This window comes from Chaetomium globosum, genomic scaffold (genome assembly GCF_000143365.1).
Source record: "Chaetomium globosum CBS 148.51 scaffold_2 genomic scaffold, whole genome shotgun sequence".
In the NCBI taxonomy this organism is placed as follows: Eukaryota; Fungi; Ascomycota; class Sordariomycetes; order Sordariales; family Chaetomiaceae; genus Chaetomium; species Chaetomium globosum.
Genome location: NT_165977.1, coordinates 2351880 through 2368750, shown reverse-complemented (window position 1 = coordinate 2368750; position 16871 = coordinate 2351880). Strand labels below are relative to the sequence as shown.

The 16871-nt window shown below is 56.7% G+C and overlaps 5 protein-coding genes across 5 annotated transcripts in view; 2 read left to right on the top strand and 3 right to left on the bottom strand.

The window, feature by feature from the left end:
* Nucleotides 1-1573: 1573 nt before the first annotated feature.
* CHGG_02875 (uncharacterized protein) lies at nucleotides 1574-3564 on the bottom strand (the record flags this gene model as incomplete). Its single annotated transcript, XM_001229390.1, has 4 exons — nucleotides 1574-2114; nucleotides 2387-2665; nucleotides 2826-3135; nucleotides 3219-3564. The coding sequence occupies 4 exons, from the start codon at nucleotides 3562-3564 to the stop codon at nucleotides 1574-1576; spliced, it is 1476 nt and encodes a 491-aa protein (XP_001229391.1).
* Nucleotides 3565-5017: 1453 nt separating this feature from the next.
* On the bottom strand, nucleotides 5018-10468 carry CHGG_02874 (uncharacterized protein; the record flags this gene model as incomplete). The annotated part of the gene is made up of 6 exons (XM_001229389.1): nucleotides 5018-5694; nucleotides 5904-7074; nucleotides 7247-8459; nucleotides 8629-9062; nucleotides 9231-10268; nucleotides 10325-10468. The coding sequence occupies 6 exons, from the start codon at nucleotides 10466-10468 to the stop codon at nucleotides 5018-5020; spliced, it is 4677 nt and encodes a 1558-aa protein (XP_001229390.1).
* Nucleotides 10469-11899: 1431 nt separating this feature from the next.
* CHGG_02873 (uncharacterized protein) lies at nucleotides 11900-13300 on the top strand (the record flags this gene model as incomplete). The annotated part of the gene is made up of 3 exons (XM_001229388.1): nucleotides 11900-12198; nucleotides 12255-12330; nucleotides 12407-13300. The coding sequence occupies 3 exons, from the start codon at nucleotides 11900-11902 to the stop codon at nucleotides 13298-13300; spliced, it is 1269 nt and encodes a 422-aa protein (XP_001229389.1).
* Nucleotides 13301-13881: 581 nt separating this feature from the next.
* CHGG_02872 (uncharacterized protein) lies at nucleotides 13882-15704 on the bottom strand (the record flags this gene model as incomplete). The annotated part of the gene is made up of 2 exons (XM_001229387.1): nucleotides 13882-14496; nucleotides 14565-15704. The coding sequence occupies 2 exons, from the start codon at nucleotides 15702-15704 to the stop codon at nucleotides 13882-13884; spliced, it is 1755 nt and encodes a 584-aa protein (XP_001229388.1).
* Nucleotides 15705-16180: 476 nt separating this feature from the next.
* Nucleotides 16181-16871, top strand: part of CHGG_02871 (uncharacterized protein) — a gene marked incomplete at both ends in the record, with an annotated part of 1350 nt that continues 659 nt past the window's right edge. The window contains 2 exons of the mRNA XM_001229386.1: nucleotides 16181-16218; nucleotides 16306-16856. Of these exons, the coding sequence (XP_001229387.1) occupies nucleotides 16181-16218; nucleotides 16306-16856 (589 nt within the window). The remainder of the gene's footprint in view (nucleotides 16219-16305; nucleotides 16857-16871) is intronic.

Genomic DNA, 16871 nt, shown 5'->3' with positions numbered 1-16871 from the left:
CCGGGCTGCCGGGTTGCGAGGCTGCACGTGCGTCCCAATGCGGATGGGTAAGTAGCGAGGACCAGTTGTGGTGCGAGATATGCTAGGCTTGCGATGATGATGATGATGATGATGATGGGGATGATAACAATGATGATGATGATGTGAACACAAGAGCAACCCACAGCGGAGTAGAAGATTGAAGAATAAAAAAACAAAAAGAGTTATGTGCTTTCCCACCCAGATCGAAGCCGCAGCAGCGCGCGACCGTTCACGTAGGCAAGGCAAGGCAAGGTAACACGAGTATAACCCCCTTGGGTCACCAGCCAGCCCGCCAGGCAGATCTCGAATCAACCCAAGCCCACTTACAAGTAAGTCAATGCGAGTAAAGCACCAATCCTGTTGACCACGCAAGCAGCACCAAGCCTAAAAAAAATCTCGCTGGTGAACCGAACCCAGAAACAGAAGGCGTCGTCATACAGCTTACGAAAGACCTGCCCCCTCCAATCTGTACCAAGCAGCGGTTCGTGTTAGAAGCTCCCCCCGGCTCAGGCAGTGCGGATGCTACCAAAGGCCGCAAAGGCCCGCAGGGCCACGCGTGGGAAGCGGTGCTGCGCCCGACGACTTACACGTTTCTCCCCTGGGCTGGGCTGGACGTTGCATGGGGCTCTGCCGGCTGTGTGGTTGATGGAGCGGAGAGTCAGGCCGTCTCCGGCTCCGTCGGGGCGATCTGCTTTGCTCCGGCTCCGTTCGTGGCGGGGGCGGGTGTGGCGCTGGGTTGTGAGCTGGACTGGGATTGGGTAGGACGAAAAAGGAAGTGTGGCAGAAGAAGAGGACTTGTTTTAGCCGATCTTGGAGATTGACAGGGACGGGTAGCGAGGTGGCTGTGCTTTGCGGTCTGGGGTCTGGGGCTGGATCTCAACCGCATGAAACAGACGTCCTCGGACTCGATCTCTAATCTCAAATTAGTCATTGGCTACAGTATGAGCGTAGGATTGAAGCTGTTGACGATCACAGCTTGGCTACGGGAGCTTCGGCACGGCCCAAAGCCCGCAGCCCGCGGCAGCCCGAAGGCTTCGCATTCAGGGGTACAAGAAATGGCAAGTTTGGCCTCTCAACCCGAGAGGCCAGCCAATGAATGGTCTTCGTGTATTGATGTTCTCATAAACAATGTTTTGTCCAACACCACCACCAAGATGGGTCTGGCACCGCCCACCGAGGCAAGAACAGCCGGGAGAGGACGGAGCGAGACAGGAAAGCAAAAAGCCAACAGTGCTGTATCTCGACTCACGAGGCACACAGCATAATACACCAGGCACAGGCAAAGAACCAAAACCACCAAATCGCTTTAAACGCAAAATGCCCCATGTTTGCTGCTCGCTCGCTCCAAGGAACGTGTTTCACGTCTCTGGTCTGGAAAAATAAAACACAATAACAAAAACACCACCACCATGCGATCTAGTGAGCGACAGCCAAGACAGACGGAGTAGGGTGAGCTCCCCAGGGATGAAAGCAGCAGGGGCACCCGGACACAGATAGGCCGGCAGAGAAGGGAAGAGTGTGTCTCCGGAATCGGGACTCAAAAAAGCGAAGCCTAAGCGGCGACGCTAGCGCTCGTGAGCCCCTTCATCTCCTTCGCCAGGAGCCTCTCCGTAAAGCCGCCCGTCAGAGGGGCGGTCTTCTGCTCGGCCTCGGCGGCCTGCAGCAGCGTGCGCGCCGCCTCGGCGATGCCCAGCTGCTCGTCCGTCCAGAGCGGCTCCTCGGGCGCGGCATCCGGCACGCCGACGCCGATGAAGCCGCCCTCGGACGCCCAGTCGCTGGTGCGTTTGATGCCGAGCTCGTTCCAGATGCTCTCGATCGCGTTGACCAGCTCCTCGCAGTACTCCCTAGTGTAGCCCGAGCGTGAGGAGTGACGCGCAGGCGCTCCTGGCCGACGAGGACAGTCGAGTAGTTGATGCTCTGCACGTAGATGCCGTGGTCCTGCAGGAGCTTGTCGCTGGCCTGCTTGGCGAGCTCGGCGTTGCCGACGAGAGATGAGTACGATGTAGCTCGGATTAGAGATCACGGAGATGCCACGCTCCTCGAAGAGCTTCCTTCTCCGCGCGCGTGTGCAGCTGCTGCAGCCGCCGGTCGCCCTGGTGTTCCATCAGGTACTCGATGGCCGCGCGTGCACCGGCCATGACGGCGGGCGGGAGAGAGGTAGTGAAGATGAAGCCCGGCGCGAGCGAGCGCACGGTGTCGATGAGCTTGGCGTTGCCGGCGATGTAGCCGCCCACGCAGCCGTACGCCTTGCCCAGCGTGCCGGTGATGATGTCGATGAACGGTCCATGATGGTCCCGCGGGGCCGCCCCTGGACGTGCGCCTCGTAGTCTAGGTGTTCCGCTACGCCCGCGCCGTGCGGGCGTACATGCCGACGGCGTGGACTTCGTCGAGGAAGGTGAAGGCGCCGTACTTGTCGGCGAGATCGCAGATCTCCTCGATGGGGCCGATCGAGCCGCACATGCTGTAGACGGACTCGAAAGCGATAATCTTGGGGACGTGGAGCGGCAGCGACGCCAGCTTCTCCTCCAGGTCCTGCACGTCGTTGTGCTTGAAGATGATCTTCCTCGCGCCCGAGTGGCGGATGCCCTGGATCATCGAGGCGTGGTTCAGGCTGTCGGACAGGATGACGCAGTCGGGCATCTTGCTGCCGAGGGTAGCCAGAGTGGCATCGTTGGACCACGTAGCACGAGCTGAAAACCAGCGCGGCTTCCTGCGCATGGAGCTTGGCGATCGTCTGTTCCAGCTCCACCGCGTGCTTGTTGTGTCCGGAGATGTTGCGCGTGCCGCCGGCGCCGGCGCCGTACTCGTCGAGGGTCTCGTGCATCGCCTTGAGAACGCGCGGGTTGCGACCCATGCCCAGGTAGTCATTGGCGCACCAGACCGTGACCTTCTCTTCCTTGCTCGACATGTGCGCGCGGGGGAACTCCTTGGCCAGGCGGTTGATGTTGTTGAAGTACCGGTACGACTTGTCCTTGTGCTTCTTCTCCAGCTCGCAGTTGTAGAAGCCGTCATAGTCAAACTTGCCGCCGCGGGCGGTCGGGGCGGCGGGGCGCGTGGTAGCAGCCGGGCTGGCGCTGGCGTGGTGCTTGGTTGGAAGGCGAGGAGGCAGCTGGACTGCAGGTCGAGGAATGGTTAGCAAAGGGGGTTTCTCTATCAATGGGTGTGCGCAATTTGGCAAAACAGGCATGCCAACTCACCCTTCTCGCGGCCGGTATAAACGGCGCCATCAACGGCCTGGGCTTCCTGAGGGCGGCTGGTGTGCAGCTTCGCCTTACTGGTCTTCGCATGGCCATGGAACGTGGACATGCCGGCCTTGGCGGCGACGCTGGGGAAACCAGCGCCGTGGCCAACGCGGGCAGACTGGACAGCCATGGCCTTGCCCATGACCGGGCAGCGGCGGGCGAGCACCTGCAGCTTGGACATGGCGCCACCGCAGGGTGACACGGCAGTCGGGGTGGCCGTCGACATGGCACGGAGCCCCGCGGCGGTGGCTTTCTTCATGAAGGGGCACATGGCCTTGGACTGGCGTAGAACAGAGTCCATGATGGCGATGATGGTGTCGTGACAACCCAATTCGCTCGTATCGCTACGTTTGGAGCCGGTGTTGTCAGGTAGAGTTGTTGAAGGTTGTTGAGGATTTGCGCACGGGTTCCGTCAACAGATGTTTAACAGCGGGGGCGGGGGATAAATTCCTCCTCGGGAACAGGCAAAAAGAAGAAAAAAAGAAAAGAGACTTCCGTTCCTGAGAGCGGCAAGACCCCAATCAAGGAGCAAAAACCAGACAGCACGCGAGCACGGGATGTACTAGCACAGCAGAACTACCACGCAGAGACAATGGCAAATTTTGGTTGGAAAGGAGGAGAGAATTGGCCAAAAGTCAAAAGCCAAAAGTCGAAACTCGAACGGCTTCGGTTACGGTACGTACAAGGGCCATTCTGTGCCTGTGATCCACTTTCTAGTGGGGACGCACTTTCTGGAACTCGCACGACTCGGAGTCTCGGGATCTGTGTCCTCTTCGTCAATGAGCGGCTGGCCATTTTCACTTTTGATAAATCCGCCATTTCCCATTGGCCATGACTTGCACCGCCCACCCCACGACTCTCAAGTCACCGTAACTTCCGGCGTTACACCCACCCGCCGAACCCCGCGGTATCGGAGACTTGTACGGCGTGTTACACCCCGGAACGGCCACGTTTTCAGGGGACTTGCCTCGGCTGATGTTACATTTTCGAAAGTCATCCATCGACTCACACGCATCCTCCGGAGCCATTGCAGACCGCAAACTGTCCGTACAGACATAATCTATCCATAACTGTATACGCGGTTAGCTCAGTCAGCGAACGGCTCTCGGAAATTGAGTTTTTCATCTCGGTTCGAATCAACCGACCACTCTCTGCCCAGCATGTAGAAGCGGATCTCAAGATTATTTTACGTGTATAATTTGGTAAGCAGGTATGTATTCGTAGTTACTCGTACAACACGTCTAACGAACCCCCAACATAACAAGCAGTAGTAAGCTGGTGAAAAACCGACGCACGCCAATGGCCCCTGTTTCCCACCGGCCCTCCTTCTCCGTTCCCCTACTCCCCAACGTGTTTGCCTGCCTAAAAACGCCAGGATGCAAATGTGAGGGTATCTCAAAAAGAAAAAAGAAGCATAGCCGCCATGAAAACGCAAAGATCCGCAAATACTTCCGTCAGTCAATAACCTGCGGAGAGTCGGCTGAATCTCCCGGGTTCGCCGCCCGGCGGCGGTCCTGCGGGGTGGCAGGGTCCTCCGCTTCCGATCCAGACCCGAGAAACCGCAGGGCCCTTCGGTTCGCCCCCTTCCTTCACCCCCTCCCCCAGCTCCCCTCCTCCCGTGCGCCCGCCTCTCCGTCCCCGCCTTTGCTTTCGCCGCCGTCGCCGTCGGTCAAGTCGGCTCGCATTTGCCTGTTCGTTTTGTTTTCATCATGTCAGTGGCTCGCTCTGCCGAAGAAGAGAAAAAAAAAACGCTGTCAGGTGCTCTTGGTGCCGGTGGTGCATACGTTGAGATCGGCCTTGGTCGTCCAAACTCGATGTTTGAACTCGGCCTCGGCCAGGCTATCCAGTGCGGCCGATACCTCCTCCATCTCCAGCCTTGTCATGGACGCAAGCTGCTCGGGGTCCATATACCCCGAGAGCATCGCTTCCGCGAATCGTGCGTTGCGTGTGCATTTCTTGACGTTCTGGATCTTGTCCATCATGGGCAGCTGCTCAATCTTGTTGCGGGCCCACACGCTCCTGACCCTGTTAATGAGATCGCCTGGGTGGTACCGCACGTGGCGGCCTACTCCGCTCAAGGCGCTGTGGACGGCCAGTAAGTCCGGGAAGTCCGAGTCCGAGAGCTCTATGGCCGCGGTCGGGGTAGTCGGGTTAGCCAAGCTCGACGACCCGTTCGGCGCTGCTGCTGCTGCTGCTGCTGCTGCTGGTGGTGGTGGAGTGTGCGGGACTTTAAAGTGCGTACCCGGCGCGGGGACGGGCTGAGGCGCAGGCGTGGGCTCCTGCGCCAAGGTGTTGTTTACATCGCCCAGGCTTGGTGTCGGGATGGCTTGCGTCATGGCTGCATCGCTCTGGGTTGTTGGTGGCGGAACGAGTGCTGGAGCCATAAAAGTCGGGGGTTGGGGTGTGAGCGGAGCGGCTCGGCCGATGGGAGCTGCATTAGAAGTTAAGGTTAGTACTTGCTGGTGGGTAGAGTCGTCGTCCGCCTGAATAGACGGGGGCGTTTGGGCGGAAGAAGTAGCGTCAGAAGCCGTGGCGGGAGCCGGTAGTTTTCCCCTGCGTCCCTCCCTCATGTGCTCTGGCACCTTGATCCTCAAGACGGTATTGCCCCCAGGGCCCGCGCTTAAAGATGCTGATAGAGACTCACCATCGGTGGGGTGGGCGTTGGTAAAGACCGAACGGCGCCGGGGGAGGCGACGTGGCCGACCACAACGCCCGCTCGTGCTCCCGACGCTTTGAATTCCTCTGGATTTCGGGACCGGAGCCGCTCCATCTCGATGTCTTTCTCGGCCTGCAGCTTCTCCTCGGGAGTGAGCTCGTACGTCTCTTCCCGTTCGAAGGTCTCGGTAGACGTGATATTCCGCATCAGCTGGCTTATCTCCTCGCTTTCGAGGAGCACATCTAGGACTTTGTCGTGGCCGAATGACCCGGACAGGTCCTCCTGGTCCACCTCCCTCGGCATCTTGAAATAATCGCTGTACCGTGTCGACCAAGGGTCGGGATTCTTCTTGTCCACTACCCGCTTGGCCAGCTGGGCTTTGAAGATGGCATTGTTGTGGATGGTGTCTTCAAACGTGCCGCCAACGGTCAGCCAGTAGACGTACACCGGCTTGGTCTGGCCGAGGCGGTAAGCCCTTCCGATCGCTTGCTGCTCGTCGGTCGGCGAGTACTTGAAGTCGAAAATGACGACCCGGTTCGCACCGTGAATGTTGAGCCCGACACCACCAGACCTGGTGGAGACCAGGTAAACCTGGGACTCTGCGTCCGTGTTGAACTTTTTGACCGAGGCTTGCCGTGTCGACATCTTGGTGCTGCCGTCCAGCCGTTGGTAAACTACCCTCTTCCGCTTGAAGATGTTCTCGATATAGTCTAGCGTCGGGATGCTCTGCGAGAACACCAGGACTTTATCTTTTGCTTTCTTGCACTCGTCCAAGATTCGTAGGAGGACGACGATCTTGTTAGAGAGGGCGTAATCTTCAATCTCGCGGAACGAGACGAGGGCAAGCAGGTCGCTCCGCACGTGCTCTGGCATATCCAGCTCGTCCCCGCCTTCAGGCTTGGATGACTTGGCTTTGGCTTCCAGCATGGTCTTGAAAATGAAGGGATGGGCGAGGACAAGAGTGAGTTTGGCCACGAGACTCCATGCCATCGCTTGGTTGTTTTTGATCTCGCTAGAATGACCTGTCGTCCACTCGATGTACGCCCTATACACGCGCATCTGGACCTTGGTCAAAGGAAGCGTGATGATAAACTCCTTCTTTTTCGGGAGCTCGTTGAGTAGAACTTTCAAGTCTCTTCGGGTGCACTTTGGGGTCTACCGTCTCTTTCAAGACGTGAAGCATCCGCCGCGCCTTTCTCTTTTTTTGAGGCTCGCTGTCGACATATAACCCTTCTCTGATCGGGTTCCAGAATCTTTCCCTGAACTCAGCAATGTCGGCCAAGTAGTTGGGGGCTACCCAATTGATCATGGCATAATAATCCATTACGTTGTTTGTGAGAGGAGATCCCGTCATCGCGATGCGGCTTGTTGTCGCGAAATTGGCAGCGGCTTGATGTCTCAGAGATTCCGGATTCTTGATGTAGTGGGCCTCGTCGCTGATGACGAGATTAGGGGTCTCCTGTAGGAGTTTGGCCATGTCCTCGCCTGAATTGACGAGGATGGTGAACATGGTGTAGCCGAGAATCAGCACCCCGCCAGACGCAGCCCAAGTTTGGATCACACTCTCGCGCGAAGACGGGGTATTTTGCGTCTCTAGCGTGTGCACCGGTCCCAGCACCTCATCCGGAGCCCACATGCGAATCTCATCTTGCCAATTGTCCACCAAGCTCGGAGGGCAGAGTATCAACGTCCTGGACTCCCGCAGACTCTCGGGGATCTGAGAGCGTATAGACTCGTCCGGCGACGCGGACGACTCGGCAACGACTACCAAGAGGGTGATCACCTGCATCGTCTTCCCCAGGCCCATGGTGTGTGCAAGCAAGCAACCTTGGCGGAAGCTCGAGTCGACGACGACCTGGTTCCACATGAAGCGAACCCCGTCGATCTGGTGGTCTTTGATCCTGCTCCCGATATGGTCATTGATATATATCAGCGCCTGGTCGTCAGACTCCTTGGACTCGTTGATGATGAGACGAGCATGTTTGCTGGAAACCGAACCCTGTTGGGCGAGTCTTTCGCGCAGTTCGCGGGCGCGACGCGCATACTCTTCGTCGCGCTTCAGGTTCCCCCTCCGAAGATGCAGGGCGTTTGTGTCCCGCCGTTTGCGCCGCCGCCGCTTCTTAGTCGACGGTATCGGCATCTCATCCGACGAAGACGCATCTGTGCTACTGTGGTCGTCTGCGGGCTCTTGAGTTCTCCTTGAGGGCGTCGGGGTGCTTGGGGTCCCGTTTGGAGGCGTCCTGAGCACGATCCGGGTCGGTGTCTCCGGGGCCATGCCCAGAAACAGGGGAAGGATCCTCTTGAGAAATGCACAGAAGCCAGCAAAAGAATCTCCCAGACGGCTCAATCTGTTGCGCGTCGTAAGCCTCAGAGTCCGTAGGGAGATCCTTTTGGCAGATTTCGAGACGAAAACGTCGAAAAGGCGACAGAGATAGAACGCCACCGGGTCGGTGTTGTCGGCATGGGGATCTGCCGGGGCGCCCAACGTCGGCTCCATGTACTGGGGCCATAAATCCCTGTGGTCGCTGTTCTTGATTCCCCTATACATTTTAACGATCCTATCACGGGGCCACCCGCACAGCACCGCCACCACAAGCCGTTCGGGCATCGTTGGTCTTTTCCCAATAGTCCAGACCAGCCTCTCCAATCTTCTCGAGACTGTCAAGATCGTTGAATTCCGGAATTTGGTCAAGCTCTTGGAGTGGTGACGGAGGGGACGACTCAATCACGATGACATCATCGGCCGAAGCCCCCGTTCGACGGGGAGGTACTGGCACCACCAACTTCTCGACTTTGATCCTCGGAGGCGTAAGAGGCGCCAGCGCTGGGCCAACTTCAGATTCCTCAGTCGAAGGTGTTGGTTTCGTCTGACTAGGACCGGCCCCAGTGCTGCCACCGGGCGCCACAGAAGCACTGCGGCGCGAAGTAGGTTGGGGAGCAACGGCGTTTCGAAGCGGCTCTGGATCGATATCCATGTCGTCGTCATTGGCAATCGGAAGGACAACATCATCATATTCGATGAATTCATCCATATCATCCGAGTCGCTTGTTAGCACCTCCTCGTCGTCATGGACGCTCGCTGGCTTCGCTGGCCGGGGTGCCGGGCGAGGGAGGGCCGACGGCCGCGGCGGTTGGAGTGGACTCTCAATCAATTCAATCACCCAGGCTTAGTGCTTCTTGTCGAAAACGGTCGCCTCCAGGTACCCAGACGCTTTCTTCTGGACGTTGTCCCCGACAGTCCACGGTGATTGATGATATGCTGAGAGAGGGACGCGATCCCGGCCGGCGAAGTGGTCCAAGTCCCTCCTCACCGAGTCGATAAAAGCCGTACGGTCGGGGTTCCGGCGGGCATCCTGCCATATCTTGAAGGCTTTCAGGTCGCATCTGGGCTTCTTTTCGGCCACCCATTGTGACTCCAGCTCTTGTATGGCTATGCGGACCGCCTCGGCCGCCTCATCTTTGCTAACGACCCTTTCATTGGGAGAGATTTCACGCGCTTCCATCGCCGCACGCTCCGCCTCCTCCTGTTGGTACTCGCGCCAGGTCTCTGAGTCAACACTTTGTTCGTCGTCAGATTGCCCAATTTCCGATTCCTCTTCATACTCGTCACCACTCCGTTGAAAGCTTTCAGCGAGGTTCGTTCGCAGAAACCGCTTCATGGTCTCTGCGGCCTGTATGCGGCGCCCTGAAGGGAGCTGCCTCGGTAGCAGTGCGAACGGATGCTTGGGTGAAGCTTCCAAGTCCTCTATTTGGAGCTCGAGAAGCTGGGCGCGCCGCAGAACACCGGCGCCTAGGAAACCATAAGAATCGCTTGTTTGCAGCGTGGCCTCTGCTGTGCTTTCCAAGAACAGATCGCCTTCGGTTGGAATGATGGAAAAGGCATGGTTACCCGTGGTATCGGCAGAGAGACTTATGGGCGCAATTCTCCTCTTCTTTCTCGGCGGCTCTTCCGATGTCTCCTGTTCAGGTTCGCGGAGGATGTCTAAAACGTGGGTAGGTGTTGCTGGCAAATCGGGGTCGGCAGATGCCGAGAGTGTCGGAGACAAAACGCCGGGGTAAGTGCTCGTAAACCTTGGACCGACATGGGCATGAGAGTCGGCATCGACATCGGCATGGTGGGAGGTCGGCCCAACCAGAGGCTCAGACTGGGCGGCATGCTCGACTTCAGCTGGCTTGAATGGTTCCGATTTGATAGCCAAGGCTTTCTCTGGTTCGGCATACAACTGGCTATTAGCCAGCTGATGGGCCTTCCATGCTTGGTATCCCTCGCTGCGCCTTCTGAATTGCTTGATGGCGTCCTTCAGCGCAAGCTGGTGAGGCAGCTTTTTTACACCCAGGTAGTTCCATAACTGATCATACCCAAATTCGTCCTCATATGTGAGCAGCGACTCCCCATCAACGCCACATTCGCGAAGTTTGCTTCGAGTGCGGCAGGATCTGGTAGTCGCTTAGTGGGAGGTGGTTTCCAGGATCGATTCGCGGTGCAGAGTTCTTGTACCACCCGATCCTCGTCCCAGAGCAATGGATCGCTCTGGTCTTCCTCTGCCATCTTGGCAACCCCAGTGTCTTTGATTGGAAGTCGAGTTAGCAACCAAAGTTTGGGTCATGTAGGATGAGATTAGAGTCGTAAACATGGGCTACAAAATCAGGTCTGGAGAGGATAGTCAAGTTTTGAGGGCGAACAAAAAAGGGGATCGGTACTACCGATGAGTGAACGAATGTCGAACAAAATGCCGCTAGGAAAAAGCAGTGCAAACTCACTCTAGTTACTTACTGGCATAAAACAGGTGAGATAGTCCCTTGTTGATCTCAAGCAATTCTCATGCACGCAGCCATAAACGAAACCGATCCTCGAGCAATGGCCAGGTTGATGGTTGTTTTATTAACCCAAAGATCCAGATACCTGGTAGGTTTCATGGATCGATCCCGGGGAGAGACTGGTTAGGATGGCAGTTGGTGATCCTGTTGGCTGGTCAAGCGATAATGAATAGGTAGGTTAGGTAGGTAGGTAATTATTCGGGGTCGCTAAATTAGGTAGTGAAAAGGAGAAAAGTCGCTGGGAATGATGGTAGTATCCGACTAAGCCCCCACCGCGGTTCTCGAGATAAATATCGATGATTGCCTGATGAACGTAAAAGGGTTGATTTTCAAGAAGTGCGGTGAGTGAATGTCGGCGCTGGATCAAATTAGTTGGTGGGCCTCAGTCCTCAGTTGGTGAACTTGAACCAGGTCGCGTTGGGTCGTTTGGCGCGTCGAGTTCAGCTTCTCAGTGGCTTTGATGAACCACTTACCAGACAGTGTGTATCAAGTTACATACTGTGCCATGCTGAAGAAGAAGCGGAATGAAAGCTGAGCAGCCCAGCTGCTGTCATGCATGTTCTTCGAGTTATCAATCGTGGTGGAACAGCCAGGTAGGAATCAATAATGTAAGTAGATAAAAATATGAAGCTCTGGACCATCTTGTTGGATCTCTCAGGGCGGTTTGAGAAGTACAATTGCAAGTTGTCAAGACGGCCTCAACTGGCGTGCACTCGCTCTTTCCGCACTGTACTGCTCTGCCCCGATAAGATAACGAAACGCAAGCGCGGGGCAGCAAAGCAAAAGTGAAACCTGGCTTGTGACACTGCCCTTGGGGTGAGGAAGTTGTGTGTATTATCGTGTAAACTCGCCGTTCTCTTTCTTTTTTTCCTGGGAGCTCAGGAGAGGGCCGGCCTATGTAATCCTCGGCCAGAACACCGGGTGGATTTTGCAATTAGGCCGATTCCGGCTTTGTAAGCACCTCTCTGGAACCGCCCAGATGGTGGAGGGGCTCGAGGGCCCCGAGGGGTTCTCGGAGACAATCGTTTACAGCCCATGAAACCTTCCAGTTTAAGTTCTGCTTGAATAGATTTTAACACCCCAACACCTCGACATCATAGCCAACCAACGCCATAGCCAATACCTATCCAATCACCAAAACTCCAACAACAACAACAACACTATGTCTTCTCTGACTGGGGGTTCCTATCCCCCAACTCTGGATGATGCTCTTGAAAAAGACCGCTTGGCGCAGGCCATCAAGGACTGGACCATCGCCAATGGTTTAGCCGTCCGGCCTCCACCCGCCGTTGCGAGCAACAATCTCGAGGGAATTCTGGCCATGAGTGCCCCAGTGACTCTGTTCCCAAGCCCGTTCCCCAAAAGCTGCTTCGAGGAGGCCAAGGCCATCCAAACCAAGTACAACGAACTCTACGCTCGAATTAGCCAGGATGAGGAGTACCTCAGTGGCCTTGTACAGGAGTGGGTTACCTGAGGATTTGAAGTTTTATCACAACGTCCCCTAACGGCGGTGGCAGGGTTGCTAGCGGCGATGAGTTTATCGCCGAGCTGTGGAAGATCCACCTGCGAGTGAAGGAGGAAGGCTACGTTCAAGTAAGAACCGTCTTTTCTTCCAGGCTCGCAGCCTCTCACTCATATCTCTGGTGGTTACTGACCATCTACGATCTAGAACCTTGCTCTCGGCCTTTTCCGGTCCGACTACATGGTCCATCAGGACGGCGACAATCTCCAAATCAAGCAGGTCGAGTTCAACACCATTGCCTCTTCGTTCGGAGGACTCTCGGCGCAAACTTCCTTGCTCCACCAGTACGAAACTCCAAACAAACCACTTGAACCAGAAATCGCTCTAACACTTGCCAGACATCTCGTGAAAAACGAGTATCCCCTCCTGCAAAACTCCATATCACGTTCCTCCGTCGATCTCCCCGCTAACAATTCCGCAGAGGGCCTCGCCGCCGGCCTGGCAGCCGCCTTCTGCGCCTACGGCCAATCCACCCTCGGCCATCCAACCTGCGTCCTCTTCATCACCCAAGACGGCGAGCGCAACGTCTTCGACCAGCGCCACCTCGAATACGCCCTGCAATCCTCCTCCACCACCCCGGACCCCATCCCCGTCTTCCGCCTCCCCTTCTCCCAACTCCTCACCCACACCACCCTCGCCCCCTCCTCCCCCACCCGCCAACTCCTCTACCATCCCCCACACAACCCCACCCTCACCTTCGAAGTCGCCGTCGCCTACCTCCGCGCCGCCTACGGACCGTCCGACTTCCCCACCCCCACCGCCTGGGAATCGCGCTACCAGCTCGAACGCTCGGCTGCCATCAAGTGCCCCACCATCCTGACTCAACTAGCGGGCATGAAAATAGTGCAACAAGTGCTCGGCACCCCTGAAGGCGTCTCCACCACGCTCTCCGCCCTCCGCTGCTTCGTCCCCAACGATGATGTCGCCTACTCCGTCTTTGGCGCATCTTCACCAACATCTACCCGCTGGACACGACGCTCGCGGTCCAGGCGGCGCGGCGGCTGGCGACCGATCCCGACGCCTGCCAGCGCTACGTCATGAATTTGCAGCGCGAAGGGGGCGGCAACAATTTCTACTGCGGCGCCATCCCGCGCCAGTTGCGCGAGACGCCCGAGGAACGTTGGGCGTCGTATATATTGATGGAGCTGATCACGCCGCCACCGGTGGTGAATACGATTTTGAGGAATGGCGTGCTGGAGCAGGGCGGGGTCATTTGTGATTTTGGGGGTTTATGGGACGTGTTTGTGGGATCAGGGGACCCGGAAAATTGTTGCATAATGAGGAGAGTGGGTATTTGTTGAGGACGAAGGGGGATCAGAGTGAGGAGGGCGGGGTGGCGGCGGCGGTTTGGGTGCATGGATTCGTGTCGGTTGGTGTGAGGTGTTGGGGGCTTGAGGCGGGGATGGGGTGTGGAGGGAGGTGGTAGAGTGGGTGGACGGTTAGAGGTTGCATGGGGGAGTTGTTGGCAGCTTGAAAATGAGATTATAGATCATATGCTTGCTTCCTACCCTGCTTGCTGTAGTGGACAACTTAACTGTCGATTTCAAGAACCCCCTAGGCGGCCAAAATTGACGGCAACACCTCTCGCCCCGAGCCTCCACCGCCCCTTTACAACCCTCCCTTCAACGCCTCCTCCCCGGCCCAACCTCAGGCCAACCCCCGACCGCATCCTCCACCTCCTCCATAAACGTCGCCCTATTGTGCACCGTCGTGCCGCCCAGCACGACCCTAAACCCCGGGCTCGACGCATTGATCCCCGCCACCATCTTGGCCTCCTCATACGTGGTCCCGCCAATGATAAACACCACAACGTCCTGCGGCTTATCCCGGGTGGCGCCGCCGCCCTCGACAAACGGGTACTGGGTCTCACGCAGCTTGCCCTTGGCTAGCTGCTGCAGCGTCGTCTCGAGCAGGGGGGAGTGCTGCGTGTAGACGTTCTCGACGCCCTTGAGGCCCTTGAAGCGCGAGCCGGCGGAGCTGAAGAGCCCCGCGGACTCAAACAGCTCGGTGATACCCGATCCGGAGGAGGCCGACTGCTGCAGCGAGTGGTGGTAAGTGAGGATGTGGCCGACCATGGCGGCCTTGCGGGCCGGGACGCCGCCCGCGGCGGTGAGCAGGTCCGTCAGCATGGGGAGGGCATTGGACGGGTGCTTTGCGTAGCGCAGGGCGTAGAGGGCGACGAGGGAGACTTTGTTTTCTGGGGTGACGGACGGTTTCTGGATCTGCTCTTGGATGCTCTGAGGGGGAGCGGTCAGTACCGTTTGTGCCGCGAGGGGAGGAGGGGAGATGGTCCCGCTCTACTTACCCTGAGGTCGGCTGCGTGGTTGTCGTTGCAAGCCACGCTCTGCTCGACCTCGCTGACTTCCAAGAGGTTATCGATGCCAATCAGCCTGCTGAGCTCGGATACGAGTGTGACGTGTTTGGTGACATTGCCCGAGAGCTTTCTGAATTCGGGATACTCCTCGATAAAACGCTTCATGTCGGCTATTGATTCGATGTCGGCATTATTCTTGGTTTTGACCTGGTATTGCTCGACGTAATCCTTGATGTTGCTCCCCAGATCTCCAAAGTTGAGATACATGTTCTTCTTGAAGAATGGGTCTTGGTCTTGTGAGAGGACAATCTCCTTGAGCTCTGGGCGGATGTCCGGGACCTCGCTGAGATCGACCCGGCCGTTGTTGATCCCAAGTAGCTGATGTACCATGGCCTGGTATGTCCACTGCATGAGCAGGGGTGTGATGGGGTCGTCTCTCCGGTCAAGAACCAAAAGAACGGGGGGTGTATCGACTTTGCGGAAATCGAACAGCTGGTCTTCTTGCGTGATGTAATACCGGACCTCGGAAGCGAGCTTCTTCGCGAGGGGGCTGGTTTTCTGGTACCTAATCAGGGGTTTCTTCTTGAGGCTGAGGAGGACGGCGATGATGCCGTCAGTAGCTCGCTGTAAGGAATCTGTGTTCCACGTGTCTGGGTTGCCGCTCCACAGCCGATGCTTCGGCAATGACATATTGAGCGAGAACAGATCCGGGTTGATGACGGCGTAGTCGAGAAAGTACTCCTGGACTAGCTTGACTACTTCGTGATCATCCGCTTCGGCCAGACGCTCTAGGGTTGACTTCTTGACAACATTGCTGAAGAATAAATGATATTCCCCATATTTGGGCTCTCGCAGCTCATCGATAAGTAGACCGATGGAGTCGGGGTGTGGCCTTACGAAGCACAAACAACGGAGATGGCGCATCTTCTCGCGGTTGGAATTATCGAGGCGGTCCATGAGGTAGACCTCGTGGTTGAGTAGTGCAGACTGGGTAACGGCCATCGAGATAAATGGCAGCGTCTCCCTGTCCAGCAACAAGATCTTCATCTTGGCCGACGGCGCCCCCGTTGCGCTCTCACCGGCCGACACCATCTTGGTGACATAGCCCGTCGATGCTTGCACCACATCCATTGTGAAAATTAGAGTGGTAAAAATACGACAAGACCAATTCCGTCAATGAAACCGTTGGAATCGTGAAGTAGGTCTCCTAACGATTGCTCGAAAAGCGAGGCCACATGTTGTTTTGTATTCAGGGTTGAATAAGCGAGCCTCAAGCCAGTACGCTTCTTAAATGTGTTCTGCGTTGAGAAAGAAAAGCACTTGGTAATAATAGTAGAGCAGTCCCGTCTTCGATGAATGCAAGAGCGAAGCTCACGGGGCTTTCCAGTTGTTGGTGAGTTGACGTTCCCTGCGGCCGCCTTGCCAAGACATCTTACAGGGGTCGCCTGGAGCGTTACCGGGTGCTGGGCGCCTGATAAGATAAGTGAGCTTGTTGTTCTGAGTTCTGTTTCTGGACTACTTTTAGGTCTCTGCTCCACTCCTACAACGTCACCCACCTTCACCAACACCATGCAAACCCGTCGTCAATTCGGTTCATTTCAGGAAATATGGCGCGGGATGTTTGTCCAACGAATTCCGAGCCAACGTGAGTCTAATCCCGCCGAGTTGTTCCTACTCTGCTGCGAGGTTGGGACGTCAATTAAGTCGCAAATTGCTAACGATGGGTTTACAGGCTCTCCTTCACCCAGGGCTTCATTCTCGGCCAGATATCCGTAGTACTTCTGATCGCCGCCTTTATCAAATTCTTCATCTTTGGCGATCCCCCCTCGCCCGAAATTACCGCATCGATCCGCGCCGCTGAGCGTCGTTCACGAACACTTGCTCACAAGAGGTCGCTCTTGAGCCTAAGGGAGTCCAGCACCCGACGAGCAGGCCAGCAACCCACCCTTAATAGGAAAAAATCCAGCATTCTGCGCCCGAGCCCCCCGCCTTTGACCATCGGTTCCATCCTCGACAAGACATACTACAAGGTGGACAGTCATCAGCCGGAGAGCTTGGATTGGTTCAATGTGTTGGTGGCTCAGACAATTGCACAATTCCGTAGCGACGCCCAGCATGACGACGCAATCCTCACCTCGCTCACGAAGGCGCTCAATGGGACCTCACGCCCAGACTTTGTCGATGAGATCCGTGTTACCGAGCTGAGCCTGGGCGAGGACTTTCCCATATTCAGCAACTGCCGCATCATCCCCGTAGACGAGGATGGCCTCAACCTCCAGTCAGGTAAAGGCCTTTGAC